This window comes from Hyla sarda, chromosome 8, assembly GCF_029499605.1.
Source record: "Hyla sarda isolate aHylSar1 chromosome 8, aHylSar1.hap1, whole genome shotgun sequence".
NCBI lineage: Eukaryota > Metazoa > Chordata > Amphibia > Anura > Hylidae > Hyla > Hyla sarda.
Window position 1 is genome coordinate 127,006,737 of NC_079196.1, and position 19,446 is coordinate 127,026,182.

A 19,446-nucleotide genomic window follows, 5' to 3' on the forward strand; every position below is an offset into this window, starting at 1 on the left:
CTGTATTTTCTGGTTAGTGCTGCTTACCCTTGTGTCAAATCCCCTTTTATATGACATTGTGGAAAGGCTGGTCTGTTCATGTTAGAAATACTATTACTTTACATCATGAAAACAAAAAGTAGTCCAGCATGGAATTCCAGGTAAAGAGTCTCTTCTCCGTTTTATTAATTCCTTTTAAAATGCATAGCCAGCAATGAAAACTAGTGTGAATAACATCTTTACGTGTTTCGACCTGGCAAGGTCTTAGTCATGCACTTCTGGGGCAGTAGAGCTCTCCATCAGCCCAAGCACAGACACTACATCAGACCAGGTGTGCTGGATAACCTGTTTTGTGTTATATTTACTTTATAATATATATAATAAAAATGATTTTGTTTTCTAGATTCATGTCCAGAGTAAAGAAAGCGTGTTCTTTTTACCTCATCATAACTGCACTCAACCAGAGGATGTGTACGATTATATTTACTGTTGGCTAGACGGTGTCACAAGACCAAGAGATTTCGAAGATGTTCTCATTGATATCAGTCGACTAGATAAAGACTTCTGCTTCCATATCAAGTTTAGCAAAAAATCATCAACATACAGTGTAACAGTACTAAAGATTTGTGAGTATTGCATTGGGATGAATGGCCCGTGTTGAAGGAAAAGCTGGAGTGAGTTGCCCATAGCAACCAATCATCCCTCAGCTCTCATTTTACCAGAGCTTGTTAAGATAGGAAAGCTGGGCTGTGATTGGTTGTTATAGTCACATCACTTACACACAAATTGATAAACCTGGATGAGTAGCATCAGTATAATAATCCTTAATGTGGCAATAAAATATAAATACAGTGAGAAAGATTGACAGAAAGTAAAAATGATGTATGTTTCATATGGCTGGAGGTACTTCATTGAAACTTGGTAAACATGTTACTTACATGTCAACCAAAAATAAAAAATATATATAGTAGAGTTAAATGGGTACAGCTTTTATACAGATTTATGAATTACTTCTGTTTAAAAAATCATAAGCCTTCCTGTACTGCTGTATGCTCCAGAGGAAGTTGTGTAGTTCTTTCCAGTCTCTGAAACCTCTGTCCGTGTCAGGGACTATACCCAGAGCATAAGCAAATCCTCATTGCAAACGTCTCCTACTCCAGACAGTTGAGGTGGTAGCAGAGAGCTCTGTGGTCGGACTGGAAGGAGCTGATAGGTACTGGAAGGATAACTTTCTGGCACCTGTTGATTTGAAAACATTAATTTTTTCCGGAGTACCCCTTTAAATCAACCCTAAACAAGGGTGGGGGTATTAGTCTGAAGTCCCATGCGAGTCTTTTGGAAATGTACACTGCTGAAAAAAATAAAGGGAACACTTGCCACGAGCCACACCAGAGAGGCAGTGGGAGATTAGGGAGGTAAACAAGTGGCTCAGAAGCTGGTGTAGGAAGGAGGGGTTTGGGTTCATGGAGAACTGGGCTGACTTCGCTGTCGGTTACCGGCTCTACCGTAGGGACGGGCTGCACCTCAATGGAGAGGGTGCAGCTGTGTTTGGAGCAAAGAGGGCTAGAAGGGCGGAGGAGTGTTTAAACTAGGGACTTGGGGGGGAGGGAACCTACAGCAAAGAGGGGGAAGATAGTGTAGATAGAGAGGGGGACTTAATAATGTACCTGGGGTGAAGCGGAGGGAGGGGTTAGAATAGTTAATAGGAATAGGCTTCATAGGAAAATAAAACTTACACCCTTGAATCCCATTAACCCCAATAACATAAAGGATGGAAATGTAAAGTGTATGTTCACAAATGCCAGAAGCCTAGCAAATAAAATGGGGGAGCTTGAGGCCTTGATACTGGAGGAACATATTGATATAGTTGGGGTCACTGAGACATGGCTGGACTCCTCGCATGACTGGGCTGTCAATCTGCAGGGGTTTACATTGTTTCGCAAGGATAGAATGAACAGAAAAGGTGGTGGAGTCTGTCTGTATGTAACAAGTGCTATGAAAGTCAGTGTGAACGATGCCATAGTGTGTGATGATTCTGAGGATGTGGAATCACTGTGGGTAGAATTACAAAAAGAGGGAAATACTGAAAAAAAATAATATTTGGTGTAATCTACAGACCCCCTAACATCACTGAAGAGATAGAAGGTCGGCTGCATAAACAAATAGAGAGGGCCGCCCGGGCAGGTACCGTGGTAATAATTGGAAGATTTTAACTATCCAGATATAGATTGGGGCCGGGGGCTGGCTAAAACTACAAAGGGGCGACAATTCCTAAATTTATTGCAGGATAATTTTATGGGCCAGTTTGTGGAGGACCCAACAAGAAGTGATGCCTTGTTGGATCTGATCATTTCCAACAACGCAGAGCTGGTTGGTAATGTAACTGTGCGGGAAAACCTTGGTAATAGCGACCACAATATAGTTACTTTTGACTTAAAATGTAGAAAACAAAGACAGGCGGGAAAGGCAAAAACATATAACTTTAAAAAGGCAAACTTCCCTGGGCTGAGGGCTGCACTACAGGACATAGACTGGGGGGAGGTGTTGTCAAATACTGATACAGAAGGTAAATGGGACATCTTTAAATCAACTCTAAATAACTAAACAGCTAAATATATTCCAAAGGGGAACAAATATAAACGATTAAAACTAAATCCTACATGGATGACAAATGATGTTAAAGGAGCAATAAACAACAAAAAAATTGCTTTTAAAAAATACAAATCTGATGGGTCAGCTATAACTTTTAAACAGTACAAGGAGCTTAATAAAATCTGTAAAAATGTAATAAAAACAGTAAAAATTCTAAATGAGAGACAGGTGGCCAAAGAAAGCAAAACTAATCCTAAATATTTTTTTAGATATATAAATGCAAAAAAAACAAGGACAGAGCATGTAGGACCCCTTAATAATGATAATGGGGAGGTTGTCACGGGCGATCAAGAGAAGGCAGAGCTACTGAATGGGTTCTTTAGTTCTGTATACACTATGGAAAAAGGAGCTGACATTGGACAGGTCAGTGCTGGTAACACATCATGTAATGTACTGAACTGGCTTAATGTAGAGATGGTACAAGGTAAGTTAAGTAATATAACTGTAAGCAAATCTCCAGGGCCAGATGGATTGCACCCAAGAGTTCTTAGAGAACTAAGTTCAGTAATATCTGTACCCCTGTTCATGATATTTAGAGATTCTCTGGTGTCTAGTATTGTGCCAAGCGACTGACGCAAGGCAAATGTGGTGCCAATCTTCAAAAAGGGCTCTAGGTCTTCCCCAGGAAACTATAGACCAGTAAGTTTAATGTGCATTGTGGGTAAATAGTTTGAAGGACTTATAAGGGATTACATACAGGAATACATAGGGGGTAATTGTATTATAAGTGATAGCCAGCATGAGTTTACTAAGGATAGAAGTTGTCAAACCAATCTAATTTGCTTTTATGAAGAGGTGAGTAGATGCCTTGACAGAGGAATGGCTGTGGATATAGTGTTTCTGGATTTTGCTAAAGCGTTTGATACTGTCCCTCATAGACGTCTAACAGGTAAGTTAAGGTCTTTGGGTTTGGAAATTTTAGTTTGTAACTGGATTGAACACTGGCTCATCGATCGTACCCAGAGAGTGGTGGTCAATGATTCGTACTCTGATTGGTCCCCGGTTATTAGTGGTGTACCCCAAGGTTCAGTACTGGGCCCGCTGTTATTTAATTTATTTATCAATGATATAGAGGATGGCATAAACAGCTCTGTTTCTATCTTTGCAGATGACACCAAGCTTTGTGGCATGGTACAGTCTATAGAGGATGTGTATAGGTTGCAAGATGACTTGGATAGACTAAGTATCTGGGCAAATGAGGTTCAATGTGGATAAATGTAAAGTTATGCATCTGGGTACTAATAACCTGCATGCATCGTATGTCTTAGGGGGGATAAAACTGGCAGAGTCACTGGTAGAGAAGGATCTGGGTGTACTTGTAGATCACAGACTACAGAATAGCATGCAATGTCAGGCTGCTGCTTCCAAGGCCGGCAGGATATTGTCATGTATAAAAAGAGGCATGGACTCAAGGGACAGGGACATAATACTCCCCCTTTATAAAGCATTGGTACGGCCTCACCTGGAATATGCTGTTCAGTTTTGGGCACCAGTCCATAAAAGGGACACGGTGGAGCTGGAAATGGTGCAGAGACGTCAGTGCGCCGCGCCGCGCATAGCAACGACGCTGGAGACGCACGACGGAGGCCTGGAGCAGCGCGGACCGGACTCAGGTAATTATGCCACCGGGGATGGGGGGAGGCAACGGGGCAGCGGCGCTGGCAATGGGTGCCGCTGCCCCTTCTCTCCCCCTGGCTGTCGGCGCCGCTTCTCTCCCCCTGGCTATCGGCGCCGGCACCGATAGTCAGGGGGACAGAACGGGCAGCGGCGCCGATAACCAGGGGGTGAGAAGGGCCGACAGCAGCGCTCTAGACCCCAGGAAAGGCAGGGGGAGAGAAGCGGGCAGCGACGGCCTCTCTCCCCCTGCCTTTCCTGGGGCTATATCGGGGTATACACGCGCACACACGCACCCTCATTTTTTCATGGATATTTGGGTAAAAAACTTTTTTTTACCCAAATATCCGTGGTAAAATGAGGGTGCGTGTTATAGGCCGGTGCGTGGTATACCCCGATAAATACGGTATGTATATGGGTTAGCAACTGGCTAGTTGGATATCATTGGAGCTTACTCTGGTTGGGTGACAGTTACAAGTGGGGTACAGCAGGGGTCAGTACTGGGTCCACTTATTTCATTATGTTTTATTTATGACCTTGTAGAGGGATTACAGAGAAGAATTTCTATATTTGCAGATGACACTAAACTGGGTAAGGTTATTACCACAGAGGAGGTTGACATAATACTACAGAGGGATCTGGCGAAGTTGGAGGCTTGGGCACAGACATGGCAATGATGGTTAATGTGGAGAAATGTAAGGTTATGCACTTGGGCAGTAAAAAACAACATGCACAGTTGTGTGTTAAATAATAAAACATGAAACTAAAACTGAAAAGGACTTTGGGGTACAGGTGGACAGTAAGCTCTCCTTTAGTGACCAGTGACGGGCAGCTGCTTCCAAGGCTAACAAAGTCATGGGATGTATCAAATGAGGCATAGAGGCTTGGGACAAGACCATAGTTTTGCCTCTGTTCATATCCCTATTCAGACCAAATATAGAATATTGTGTCCAGTTTTGGGCACCTGTCTCTATATAAAGGACATGACTGAACTGGAGAGGGTGCAGAGGACGGTGACAAAAGGAATTAATAGTATGGGTGGATTACAGTACCAAGACAGGTTATCAAACTTGGGGTTATTTAGTCTGGAGAAATGACGTCTTGGGGGGGTGGGGGGGGGGGATCTGATCACAATGTACAAATATATGAATGGCCAGTACAGAGATCTTTTAGTGATATTTTTTTATTTATTTTATAAAAACATTCAAGGGGGGCCTGGATATTTTTCTGGAAAAATATGTTATTAAAACTTATGGGTACTAGATAAATGGGACTAGAACATTTATCCAGGTATTTATTCCGATCGCCATATTGGAGTTGGGAAGCAATTTTTCCTCTGTTATGGATCAATTGGCATCTGCAACCAAGGTTTTTTTTTTTTCCTTCCTCACAGTAGGGCAGTGTTTCCCAACCAGGGTGCCTCCAGCTGGAAAAACTACAACTACCAGCAAGCCCAGAAAGCCAAAGGCCTATTGGGGAAGGATTTCCTACCCAAAATGACTGTCTCACTGGATTGTCTGTTTGAAGGCATGTTCACAAGTACTGTGTATGCTGCAGATTGTGTGCTTTGTTCAGACATTTATTTTCATTGATTTAGACAACAGAAAATCTGCAGAATATAAAGTAGGCGTGAACATACCCTAAATGTATTGACCTTTCACTGAAATGTTGTTGCTGTTTTATTGATGCATATTTTCCCACTAGGGTTCCATCTTCGAATATTTGCTGTCCTAGCTGGTATTCTTCTGTTTTGCTTAGCTGATAAACTCAGTAGGTATGTACCAATGGATAATGGTTGAATGCAAAAATGAATGGTCAAATGAAAGATAATTAGCACAATAATTATCTCAAAACTGTTTGTTGCCCAATGCAACCAATCACAAGCCAGCTTGTATGTCTTATTCTACTTTTGAAAGGTGAAAGTATTGCTGTGCTTGGTTGCAGAGAATCACAGACTCTTTTTCTTAGGGTATGTTCACATGCTGATCTGCAGCAGATCTGCAACTGATTTTAAATACCTAATTAAAATGTGTGAGAGAAAAACTGGAGAAGTTTTCCCCTCAGCAACCAATCACAGATCAGCTTTTCTATCTTAAGGATCTCTGGTGAAGTGAAAGCTGAGCTGTGACTGGTTGCTGTAGGCAATGTCTTCAGTTTATCTCTCACTTGTTTTGATAAATTTTGGACCATTGACTTGTTTTGGTGCAGAAACACTGCACATTTTCTGCAACTGATCTGCAGCATTATCAGCGACAACGTTAAGGCACTATCAAATAATAGACCATAAGCCACTAATATAAATTTTCACCAAGCAACAAGACCACATATGGTAACAAACAATGATAATCTTTATTGTTCACTGGTTAAAAACATATATAACATCATAGGTAAGGTAAAATCCGGCTACACATCCAGAAGAAAATGAGGTGAGCGTATCACATGGATGGTATAATGCCATATGACTAGAAGGAACCTACATGATCATAAATGCCTATATATGCTGAATCACTGGTAAGTGATCCACAGCAATATACACCAAGCGCAAAAATGTGCAAGAAATTTAAATACAAGGCAGGCGAAATATAGGCTGAAAAGAAATCACAAGGTTATAATAACAGCCAGTGGCCAAACCATGCACCCCACATAGGATACCTCACCTCACCCCGAAAGCGTTTTCTCAAGGGGCGTCTGAATGTACCCTTAGGGTAGGGTCACATATAGCATATATGCAGTGTTTTTCACGCTGTGCAAAATCCGCATCATTTTCAGCTATGAGCAGTCCTGTGTGTGCAGTGAGCTTTGGAGGTGGTCCAGTTCACCCACATGACTGTGACGTGTGGGCCCCCCTGCAGACACAGGACTGCCACTGGGTAGCCCTGTGTGTTTGCTCATAGGAGAATACACAGCGGATTTCGCGAAGCGTGAAATACACTGTGTATATGCTATGTGTTACCCTACCCTTAAACAGTTTTCATTAATCTGCCCATGTATTTATATATAAGTCTAGTTCAAATTTTTTATGAGAAACTCCAATTATACATTACATTGTTTCAAGTTTTTTCTGGCAGCACATGGTAAGTGTATTTTGCCAGCTGTTCACACTGGTGCTGTGCTTTGCAGCGGGCATTACTGCTGTGGCGCTGTGTCTGTGGGGTGGCGCAGCCCAGGGTCTGGTCGGGTGGCGTTGGGGCTGCTCTTCCAGTGGGTCGTTCTCCTTGTGGGAATTGGTGTTGTGGCGGCGCCATTAAATGCTAAGGACCAACTACTTACAGGTGTCTGTGACGTGGCTAGCGGCTTACAATTCATGATCATCAAGTACATTAACTACCTCTTAGTTTAATACATTTTGCTGAAAAGCCTAGGATCACTGTGCAAGTTATAGATGTGCGACATTGTCTGTTTTGTTCTACTTTGTCTACATGTCTTTTTTTTTTTTTCTACTTGAATTCCCATTTATGAAAAAGCTACGATAGGAAAAAAAGATGCTGCAGTTTTCGTCCCAATCAGTGTCCGCTTTATCGTAGGTAAAAATAAAAAGGCAACAGTTGCTTCGCTATAACATTAGCGTCTTCTCAGCCTAGTCACATGATTTAACTCCACCCCTTAAATACACCTAGATACAAAATCACTTTTTTGATACTATACAAAGGAACATTATCCTAATAATAAAAAGAGGTACCAACTAGCAATAAATACTAGATAGCTGTAGAGTTAGCACATGTACTCAATACAATACTAGAATCTAAATTATGAGACTATTTAGACCCTTTCTCATTCAAGCCTAGCAGGCCCAAGGCTTTAGTTATAAGAATGGGATCTGTCTCTCAACTTAGGTGCTCCTGATTGCGATCACCTCCCTGAATCAAAACATTAAAGGGGTACTCCCATGGAAAACTTTTTTTTTTTTTTTTTTTTCCTTCAACTGGTGCCAGAAAGTTAAACAGATTTGTAAATAACACACAGGGGAAAAGGATTGACCTTGCACAATCCGATTTCACTCCCGTGAACAGTCGTTCACCTACTGGCAAGTAGTCCATACTCCAGCCGTGCTACAATTTTTTCGGCGTCAGGTGTGCTTCACAATGTAAAACAGAGTTCAATCATTCACCAGTAGAAGAAAACGTGCATTGGAGCACTCACCTCAGCACTCACCTCAGACACCAGAAAAACGCCTTTATTTTCGTTTTCAAAGCTGTATACACTTGCAGGGAGGTGGAAAGATGGTACACAAGCGGGTGGACTGTACCGGTGGGCGAAGGTCCGTTATCGCACCTTAGCGCTTCGTCAGGCCGCTTCCGGTAGGTGTGTTCCAGACAGGTAAGTACAGAAAGACGGGGGAAGGGGTCACAATACCACACCAATAGGAGCAAAGTGAAAAAATTTACTGTGTGAGTACCAATGACAATCAAACACAAAAAGTGCGTCTTTAAAACCAAGTCTGAACATGTGGCAACATGATGTGAGCAGAAAATGCATGTGGGGGAGATGTTTCATAATAATGCACTTAATTCGTTGCAATCATTCAGGCCCAGGGGTCCCATTGCATTACATCAGATTATCTACCTGGCCTCTTTCTTCATTAAGATTTTATTTTTACCTCCGTGCGCTTGTTCTACTCTTTCCAATCCAATGAACCTTAGAGCATTAGGGTCTCCATTATGGACATTTAACATATGATCCCTTCTTTGTTTTCATAGAGTATATATCTTGAAGGAAAAAAACGCACGTTCCGCATTTTCTTTCTTACTTTGACTTTTAAATAGCTCTTTTCTCTGGATCTTATTAATCTTCTTTCTTGCCTGTTCACATATCTGTTTAGGATAACCTCTATCTGTCAATCAGAAATTTCAGGATCCAGCCACAGATTTAATTTCTAGTTCTGTGTTATTAATTCGTTTTAAACGGACCATCTGTCCGTATGGGATGCTATCCCTTACTTGGGGAGGGTGGGAAGGTTTATAATGTAACAAGGCATTCTTAGAAATAGCCTTACGGTAACCTGAGGTCACTATTAGATTATCTGTGACTTCAATTTTTATATCCAGGAATTCCATGAAGTCGCCTGCAAAATTATATGTGAATTTCATATTGACGTAGTTGACGTCGTTCAAATATGAAACGAACTCCTGGAATTCCTGGTGGGTCCCATCCCAAATGAGCAATAGATCGTCAACAAAACGTAACAAAAGTTTGATGTGACGTGTGAAAGGGTTCAGCGAAGTAAAAACATAATTTTGGTATTGTGACCCCTCCCCCCCTCTTTCTGTACTTACCTGCCTGGAACACACCTACCGGAAGGGGCCTGACGAAGCGTTAAGGCACGATAATGGACCGTCGCCCACCGGTACAGTCCACTCGCTTGTGTAGCATCTTTCCACCTCCCTGCAAGTGTATACAGCTTTGAAAACGAAAATAAAGGCGTTTTTCTGCACTACATACCTGGCGTCTGAGGTGAGTGCTCCAAATCACGTTTTCTTCTACTGGTGAAAGATTTGTAAATCACTTCTATTAAAAAATCTTAATCCTTACAGTATTTTTTAGGGACTGTATACTAAAGCGAAATCCAAAAAAGAAATGCATTTCCTCTGTCAGGACCACAGTGCCCTCTGCTGACCTCTGCTGTCCATTTTAGGAACTGTCCGGAGCAGCATATGTTTGCTATGGGGATTTTCTCCTGCTCTGGACAGTTCCTAAAATGCACAGCAGAGGTCAGCAGAGAGCACTGTGGTCATGACATCAGAGGAAATGCATTTCTTTTTTGGATTACTCTAAAAAGTACTGGAAGGATTAAGATTTTTTTTTTAATAGAAGTGATTTACAAATCTGTTTAACTTTGTGGCACCAGTTGATCTAAAAAGAGTACCCCTTTAACCCTTACTAAACCACAGAATTACATACAGTGAGGCTACGTTTGCAAGATGGAATTTCCGTGTGGAATTCGAAGGAAGAATTCCACACAGGCATTCGGCTGCAGCAGAGTCCCATTGATGTAATTTTTGCATGCGTGTAAATTTTAACTGACTGGTTTTTTTTTTGTTTTGTTTTTTCTAGGTCCTCCCTCTTTTTTTATGCCACTGGAATAATGCTTGGAATGACAGCTTCTGTATTATTTCTTCTAATAGCACTGAAACGGTTCATCTCAAAGGTAAAGTATGTCTATGCTGATTCTTCACTCCTTCTGTCCCATAACATATTCACATCATGGTGCAATGTTTCCACAGACTTTACAGGACCTGTGCCTGCACCATTACTTGTAGGTGTTGGCTGTATTATATGTGTATCCCCTTTTTTTGCCACAGTGAATGCTGACTGCTACATCTGGTTGGTCAGAGAGGGGCTCCCTCTTTCACCCTTTCACTCCCATTGCAAGGCAATAATAGGGGGATGTGGTTTTCTCAAGACAGCAAATAAAGGTCCTCAGGTCTACCATCTTATTACAACTATTTTGCTGGGTTCACATTAAAGTTTAACTGTCATTAAAATAAACTTTTAACAAGTTGTTTAAACATGTCAAATGTCTAGATCGCACCAGGTTCTGAGACCCATTGTGATCGTGAGTAATATCCAGCTGAAGGGCTCTGCAGTGCTCTTCACTCCCGGCCGGCCTCCAGACTAATGCAGTGAAAGAGGTGCATTTCATTGACAGCCGGGGAGTGAAGCGCACGCTACCGTAAACATCAGCTGACTATTACTCAGGATTGCAGTGTGTCTCAGGACTGAGACTTGGTGAGATAAATTTTTTTTACATGTCTGGATAACATGTCAAAATGACCTTAACGCTTTAAGTATTTGGTCTGCATTTTGGACCTCATTTTGGCTAGTATTTATAGATGCCGCACACACAAATGCATTTTTTATATTTAAAAATGCTTTCTGATGTATCATATGCATGATTTAAATTTTTTTATTTTTCTATTTTACCCCTTGCTGCAAAACACCATTTTTAAACAGAGCAGCAGCATGGCAAGGGTATGAAGCGAGCTTAGGAGCTGAGCTCGTATCATACAATCTGGGTCCCAGCTGCCATCAGCAGCTAGGACCCGTGGCTAATGCCCGAAATCCATGAAAACAAGAGTTTGGGGGGCTCACATTGTGCTAATATGTACCGAGGTTTCTGTGTTTACGTGCCAGAAAGGGAATAAAGAATATATTGGTATACAGACCTCTAGGTATATATTAAATAAAATTGTATTAGATAAATATTAGAATTGAGATGTGAGGTAGGTGTGTATGTGCAAATAGACAAGCAGTAGATGATAGGAGTAAATATTAGTTTATTAATGTAAAATATAGTAGTCCTAGCCGGCCCTTGTTATGGATCTACTAAATATATTAACAACGAATTTGTGCAAAAACAGTTAGAAATACTATTATGTTGTGCAAAGAATAATAAAAAATCTTAAAATGAAATAAAATAATGGGGCAGTCACCAATGGTATAGGAAATTGTGGACAGTTATAACGCTTTGTAATCCACAGAGATACTTTTAGGGTATACTTCAAGTATAGTTGCAGTCCACTGAAGTTTTAGTGTGGATGTCTGCGTGATAAGTCCGAGGATTTCCCAATTCTGATGGCAGCAAGGATACGGTGTGTGACTGGTGAGTGGATGCAGGTGCAGATTAGCAATGCTGAAGGCGTCGCCCTCGTGTTTGAGAGCGCAAGTATGCACAGTGGTCCCAAAAGCAAGGGATTCCAGCTGTTGCAAATGGTAGGATGGTGTTTAGGCTTCCAGTGGTCATCTGAATGCTGGGGGTGGATAAACTAGACGCTTTTCAGGAGTGACCCCTTTTTCAATAGCTCACATCCTTGTTGCCATCAGAATTGGGAAATCCTCGGACTTATCACGCAGACATCCACACTGAGCCGTCCGCCAAGCTGAGCCAGTCTGCGATACGGAGCTCAGCGAAATAGGGGCTTCCATCCCAGGTTTCCTACACACAGCAGAGCGGTGAGTGGTGCAGAAGCACCGGCATATACTTTATTTGATGCTCTATTTGTTACTATTTTGCTAAAACTTCAGTGGACTGCTTTATACTTGAAGTATACCCTAAAAGTATCTCTGTGGATTACAAAGCATTTCTATGGATTACAAAGCTTTATAACTGTCCACAATTTCCTATACCATTGGTGACTGCCCCATTATTTTATTTTAATATTTTTTATTATTCTTTGCACAACGTAATATTATTTTTAACTGTTTTTGTACAAATTTGTTGTTAATATATTTAGTAGATCCATAGCAAGGGCCGGCTAGGACTACTATATTTTACATTAATAAACTAATATTTACTCATATCATCTACTGCTTGTCTATTTGCACATACACACCTACCTCACATCTCAATTCTAATATTTATCTAATACAATGTATTTAATATATACCTAGAGGTCTGTATACCACTATATTCCTTAATGCCCGAAATCGTCGATCAGGCTGATGTCCGGCATTAACCCTTTAGATGCCGCAATCAAAATTGAATGCGGTGTCTAAAAGTGCCAAAATCTCCCCTGAGGCAGATAAATCGCGATGTCCCTATCGGCTGTAAGAACGGAGAGAAGTCTCTTACCTCCTCCCTTGCCTTCCCATCTGTGCTCCCATGCTGCATTAAAGCACCGATAGCCCTAATCAATGCTCTCTCAGCATTGATCAGTGTATTCAATCTGAAGATTGCAGATAATATTCTCCTATGGGGACTAAAAAAATGTTGAAGAATAAAAAATAAATAAAAATGTTAAAAGTTTGAATCACCCCCTTTTCCCATTTTTTTTTATTTTAATTTTTTTAATAAAACTTTGTAAATACCGTATTTATCGTGGTATACCACGCACCAGCCTATAACACGCACCCTCATTTTACCAAGGATATTTGGGTAAAAAAAGTTTTTTACCCAAATATCCATGGTAAAATGAGGGTGCGTGTGTGCGCGTGTATACCCCGATACACCCCCAGGAAAGGCAGGGGGAGAGAGGCTGTCTCTGCCGGCTTCTCTCTCCCTGCCTTTCCTGGGGTCTTGCGCCGCGCCGTGCAGCGCATAGCAACGACGCAGGGGGACGCACACCGGAGGCCTGAAGCAGCGCGGACCCGACCCCGGCAACAGGTAATTATGCAACCGGGGATGGGGGGAGGCAACGGTGCCGCTGCCCCTTCTCTCCCCCTGGCTGTCGGCGCCGGCAATGGGGCGCCGGCACCGATAGTCAGGGGGACAGAACGGGCAGCGGCGCCGATAGCCAGGGGGAGAGAAGGGCCGGCAGCAGGGCTCTAGACCCCAGGAAAGGCAGGGGGAGAGAAGCGGGCAGCGACGGCCTCTCTCCCCCCCTGCCTTTCCTGGGGGTGTATCGGCGTATAATATGCACATAGACTTTAGGCTAAAAATTTTAGCCTAAAAAGTGGGTAAATACGGTAAAAATACATATAAACATATGTGATTTTGCCACATGCGTAAATGTCCAAACTGTTAAAATATAATGTTAATTTATCTGCACGCTCAATCGCATAAAGGTAAAAAAAAGGACGACGGTCAAGAATTTTTGGTCACTTCCTATACCAGAAAAAAATTAATAAAAAGCGATTAAAAAAGTCTCATCAAAACAAAAATGGTAGAATAGGACAATTTTAAACATACTAATTTTCATACAAAATGTTTACATTTTTTTTTTTAAGTAGTAAAATAAAACAACCCATATAAGTTGGATATCGTTTTAATTGTATGGACCTACAAAATAGATAGAACATGTAATTTGTGCACTGCGTTAGAAACAGAAGCCCCCAAAAGTTGCTTATTTTTTATTTTTTTTTTTCTTATTTATTTTTTTTCAAGTTTCCTCCTACAAATTTTTTATAAAGATAGATATATATATATTATAATAATTTTTTTTTTTTCATTTTGCTGTAGCTTTAGTGGTAAAATGATGGGGTCTGTAAGTGGAAAATTGTAAGCATTGTGGCTTTTAGAAAATGAAAGGGGGAAAAAACGTAGGTGCAAAAAAAATAAATAAAACATGTCCTTAAGGGGTTAATATAGTAATAATTGGCCCTGTCAATAAAAAAAAAAATTGTTGCTATGACATGTCAAAAGTTTTGATCTTTAAGACCTAAGTGAACAAACCCCATCAATCTCTAGATGTAGCCGAGGAAAATGTGCAGTGGGGCTCTTCATTTCCCAGCTCCTTAGAATGTCTGTCTGTCTCATTGAACAAGACAAACCCTATAGACTTAGAATGGAACTTGTCTACTGCAGCGATAGGGATATTGCAGGAAGCCAGGGAATGAAGCTCACAGAGGCAAAATTCAAGGTAACAATTAGAGATGAGGGAACTTACAGTAAATTCGATTTGTCACGAACTTCTCGGCTCGGCAGTTGATGACTTATCCTGCATAAATTAGTTCAGCCTTCAGGTGCTCCCGTGGGCTGGAAAAGGTGGATACAGTCCTAGGAGAGTCTTTCCTAGGACTGTATCCACCTTTTCCAGCCCACCGGAGCACCTGAAAGCTGAACTAATTCATGCAGGATAAGCCATCAACTGCCGAGCCGAGAAGTTCGTGACGAATTGAATTTACTGTAAGTTCGCTCATCTCTAGTAACAATAGAAGAAAAATAGAGCACCGTTGAGCTCTAATAAAAACATTCTTTATTTATCCTATGAAGTCTCTGTTCAGATCAGCATTTTTCATCTCTATTGCTCATCTCCATTATAGAAATGAGCAACGGAGATGAAGAAAGAAGGTAACTGATCAATTAATGTCAATGGGCTTTTTTTAAATCTCTGCTGTACTCTATTATTCGTTGCATTGAATCTCTCTGTCATCTCTCTCCGTTATTGCTACTAGCATGCTCAGAAGAAACTGGCTCCAGAAAGTTAAACAGATTTGTAAATTACTTCTATTAAAAAATCTTAATCCTTTCAGTACTTATGAGCTTCTGAAGTTGAGCTGTTCTGTCTAAGCGCTCTCTGATGACACGTGTCTCGGGAACTAAACTGGGCAGTTCCCGAGACACGTGTCATCAGAGAGCACTTAGACAGAAAAGAACAACTCAACTTCAGAAGCTCATAAATACTGAAAGGATTAAGATTTTTTAATAGAAGTACTTTACATATCTGTTTAACTTTCTGGAGCCAGTTGATATATGCATTTTTTATTTATTTTTTCCCCTGGATAACCCCTTTTAAGTAAACAGCCTTACATCCACATATGTATCCAGTCGCAGGGGCTCAATGCAGCACACTGCCACTCAGCTTATCGCCGCCTGAGGCAGAAAATTGCTGCAGCCTGCGATTTGCTGAGCCGCCGTGTGACACATTGACCACAGACAAACCAGGAAGAAGACTGCAGCGGGAGGACTGGAGTGCTAAAACGGGACACCAAGAGAGCAGCGGTGAGTCAGGTTTATTGATTGATTGATTGATTTAAATGCAGGCAGCCTGGGCATAGTACTGCAAAAAAAATTGAGCATGGGGCTTCTTCTTTTAAGATCTGACTCGTTTTAAAAATGTAGTCCACTGAGTAAATCACGAGGAATCCACACTGAAAAATTTACGTGCGGAAAAAAATAATTTTCTATTCGCGCAGAATTTTGCGCGGAAATGGGGGAGAAAGAAGTGAAGGGTTTTTCAACCAATTCCGAATTTCACGCAAATTCCGCACAAAAACTATGTCGGGTGGAATTTTTTTTACCATTGACTAATATTGATTTCTACTAGCGGATTCCGCTTGAAGAATGAACATGTTCTTTCTTCAAGCGGAAAGGAATTCAGCTTTCCAATGTGTTAACAGGACAGCAGAAAAAACATTAAAGTCAATGGGCAGAGAAGATGTGAATTAATTTGGAGCGGAAAATTCAAGAGGAATTACTCAAGTAAATTCCTCTTGAATTACTCAGTGTGAATGCACCCTTAATTGTAGATCATGCACAAACACATAATTTAATAACTTTAGAAACATGCTTGGTCAATCACGTGATGCTTATGTATCACTAGACAATTGGTAGAACTGCATACACTAAGCTCATAAGCAAAACCATAGAAAAGATCTATAGCAAATACTCCAAAATCAGAACCCATTATAGGTATGTTACATCTCATCTTTTTTATTAGATCCAATTTGTACAGCAGAGAAAAGATGTAATTGATAATTTCCCAGATAATTGATCAGCATGTGGCAAAATCATTGTACGGTATATCCTAAACTCCCAACAGTATTATCAAATGTCATTAATTCATACCTAGGAACATGAATTAATAGTTTGAATAACATGGCACAAATTCAAACCTTGTGCATGCCGTTAATTCGGTATGAAAATCCAGTAACTCTCGGTTCTGGCACTGCATGTGGCTGGAAACGCTCTTTCAATCCATGAAACTATTCATGCCTCTATGATGGGCTTCTCTAAAATGGTGGGTTAGCGCTTCTACAATAACAGTGTTGTTTCTAGTATTGGCTTTATGCAGAGTAGTGCAAACTTATAAAGCATACCTGTCATTATGTCTGGCAGCAGGATATATTTAAAATATAGCCTGAAACTTGCACCGAGAGTATACGATTAGGAGAAGCATGTCTGAAATTCGCATTGCATGTCTATGAAAGCATTCATGACTACAGCTCCACCCTTAACCAACAGACCCAACAGAGTAACTAATGTGCAGGTCAGGGGACACCTAGGAAATAGTGATCATAATATAATACATTATAACTTGTCCTTCAATAAGGGAACCTCTCAAGGAGCTACAAGAACAATGACCGACATTTATCATTGTCTTTAGACTTTTTTTTTGTGTCTAAAAAAAGGGACAAAAAGGCGCAAGCAGGGTTTTTTTGCGCCTTTTTTTGCCCCTTTTTGTTTACACATTTCTGCTGATTTTGAGTTGCAATCCACTGATTTTGGCAAAAGACATGATATGGAAGGGATTTATCATTGCGCCTTTTTGTAAAAAGGCGCAAAGCCACTGAAACGTCTCTAAAACTACACCAGCCCAGACATGGTGTAGCTTTTTGGTGTATGTGTAGACAGAAATTTCAGAAAATGTGACCTGCACAAAATTTATCAAAGCTCGTTTACCTTTTAATAAATTTGGTGCTCCTACACATTATCAGCACACAAAAAAAAGGTGTAAAAAAATTCTTCACTTGCACTGCAATGATAAATGTGGGCCAATGAACTATAGCAAGGCAAAGTTTGATCAACTCACAGAAGTCCTTAATAATATAAATTGGGATAATGTACTCTAAATGGGGGAGTTTTAAAAATATCCTAAATTCTCACTGGGAGAAGTACCGTATTTATTGGCGTATAACACGCACTTTTTAGGCTAAAATTTTTTGCCTAAAGTCTACCTGCGTGTTATACGCCGATAAGCCGCTGCAGTTCAATGATTTAAAGCGGGAGTTTTAAATCAATGAACTGCAGTGGCTTTGCAGGTGCAGAGACCTGCCGTCACTGCCGGCGTCTCTGCCCCTGCCTGTCCTGTGGTCTAGACCCCTGCTGCCGGCCCTTCTCTCCCCTGGCTATCGGTGCCGCTGCCCGTTCTCTCCCCCTGGCTATCGGTGCCGCTGCCCCATTGCCGGCGCCGATAGCCAGGGGGAGAGAAGCGGCGCCCGCAATGGGGCAGCGGTGCCGACAGACAGGGGGAGAGAAGGGGCAGCGGCACCCATTGCCGGCGCCGCTGTATATACCTTTTTTATGGGTATAAATTGTCAGAAACAGGAGAAAAAAATGTGGATGAATAAAAATGTGAAGGGGCAATAAATGACAAAAAAAGGCATTTAAGCTATTAAAACAAGAAAGCAATGAAGGAGCATTAAAAAGCTATAAAGAAAAAAGTTAAATATTGAAAAAAAAAAACTGATAAAAGCTGCAAATGTGGAGACTGAAAGACTCATGGCCAAAGAGAGCAAAATTAACCCCAAAATGTTCTTTGGGGGGGTACTCCAGTGGAAAACATTTTTTTAATCAACTGGTGCCAGAAAGTTTAAACAGATTTGTAAATGACTTCTATTTAAAAATCTTAATCCTTCCAGTACTTATCAGCTGTTATATAGTCCACAGGAAGTTCTTTACTTTTTGAATCTCCTTTCTGTCTGACCACAGTGCTCTCTGCTGACACCTCTGTCCATTTTAGGAACTGTCCAGAGTAGAAGCAAATGCCCATAGCAAACCTATCCTGCTCTGGACAGTTCCTGATATGGACAGAGGTGTCAGCAGAGAGCACTGTGGTCACACTGAAAGGAGATTCAAAAAGAAAAGAACTTCCTGTGGACCATACAGCAGCTGATAAGTACTGCAAGATTAAGATTTTTTAATAGAAGTAATTTACAAATCTGTTTAACTTTCTGGCACCAGTTGATAAAAAAAATGTTTTCCAGTGGAGTACCCCTTTAACTATATAAATAGTAAGAAGGTTAAAAATGAAAGTGTTGGCCCTTTAAAAAGTGAGGAAGAAATTCATAGAACGGGATCAGAAAAAGCAAGTTTATTAAATAGTCTTCTCCACTGTATTCACCAGGTATTAACCCCTTAACGATGCAGGGCGTAAATGTACGTCCTGATGATGTGGTACTTAACGCACCAGGACGTACATTTACGTCCTGAGCATAACCGCGGGCATCGGAGCGATGCCGGCATCATGCGCAGCAGGTCCCGGCTGTGGATCGCAGCCAGGGACCCGCCAGTAATGGCGGACATCCGCGGGATTAACCCCTCAGATGCCGTGATCAATACAGACCACGGCATCTGCAGCATCGCGGTCACTTAACAGGATGATCTGATCTCCCGCAGCGCTGCCGCGGCGATCCGATCATCCTGCACGGCAGACGGAGGTCCCCTCACCTGGCTCTGCTGCCTTCCAGGAGTCTTCTGCTCTGATCTGCCTTCCCGCAGACCAGAGCAAAAGATGACCGATAATGCTGATCAGTGCTGTGTCCTATACATAGCACTGAACAGCATTAGCAATCGAATGGTTGCTATAAATAGTCCCCTATGGGGACTATAAGAGTGTAAAAAAAGTGAAAAAACCCCTACCCCAATATTTGGTATTGCCGCGTGCGTAAATATCCGAACTATTAAAATAAAATGTAAATGATCCCTTATGGTGAACGGTCTGAACGTAAAAAAAAGTCCAAAACAGCTGCTTTTTTATAACATTTTATTCTAAAAAAAATTAATAAAAAATGTCATAAAAGTTTTGTATAAGCAAATATGGTATT

General features: G+C 41.2%; 1 protein-coding gene across 4 annotated transcripts in view; it reads left to right on the forward strand.

Moving 5' to 3' along the window:
* NEMP2 (nuclear envelope integral membrane protein 2) overlaps window positions 1-19,446 on the forward strand; it is an 84,560-nt gene that overhangs the window by 20,651 nt on the left and 44,463 nt on the right. For all 4 annotated transcript variants that reach the window (XM_056533706.1, XM_056533708.1, XM_056533709.1 and 1 more), the window contains exons 3-5: window positions 383-605; window positions 5,950-6,019; window positions 10,297-10,390. In XM_056533706.1, coding sequence (XP_056389681.1) covers window positions 383-605; window positions 5,950-6,019; window positions 10,297-10,390 — 387 coding nt within the window. The remainder of the gene's footprint in view (window positions 1-382; window positions 606-5,949; window positions 6,020-10,296; window positions 10,391-19,446) is intronic.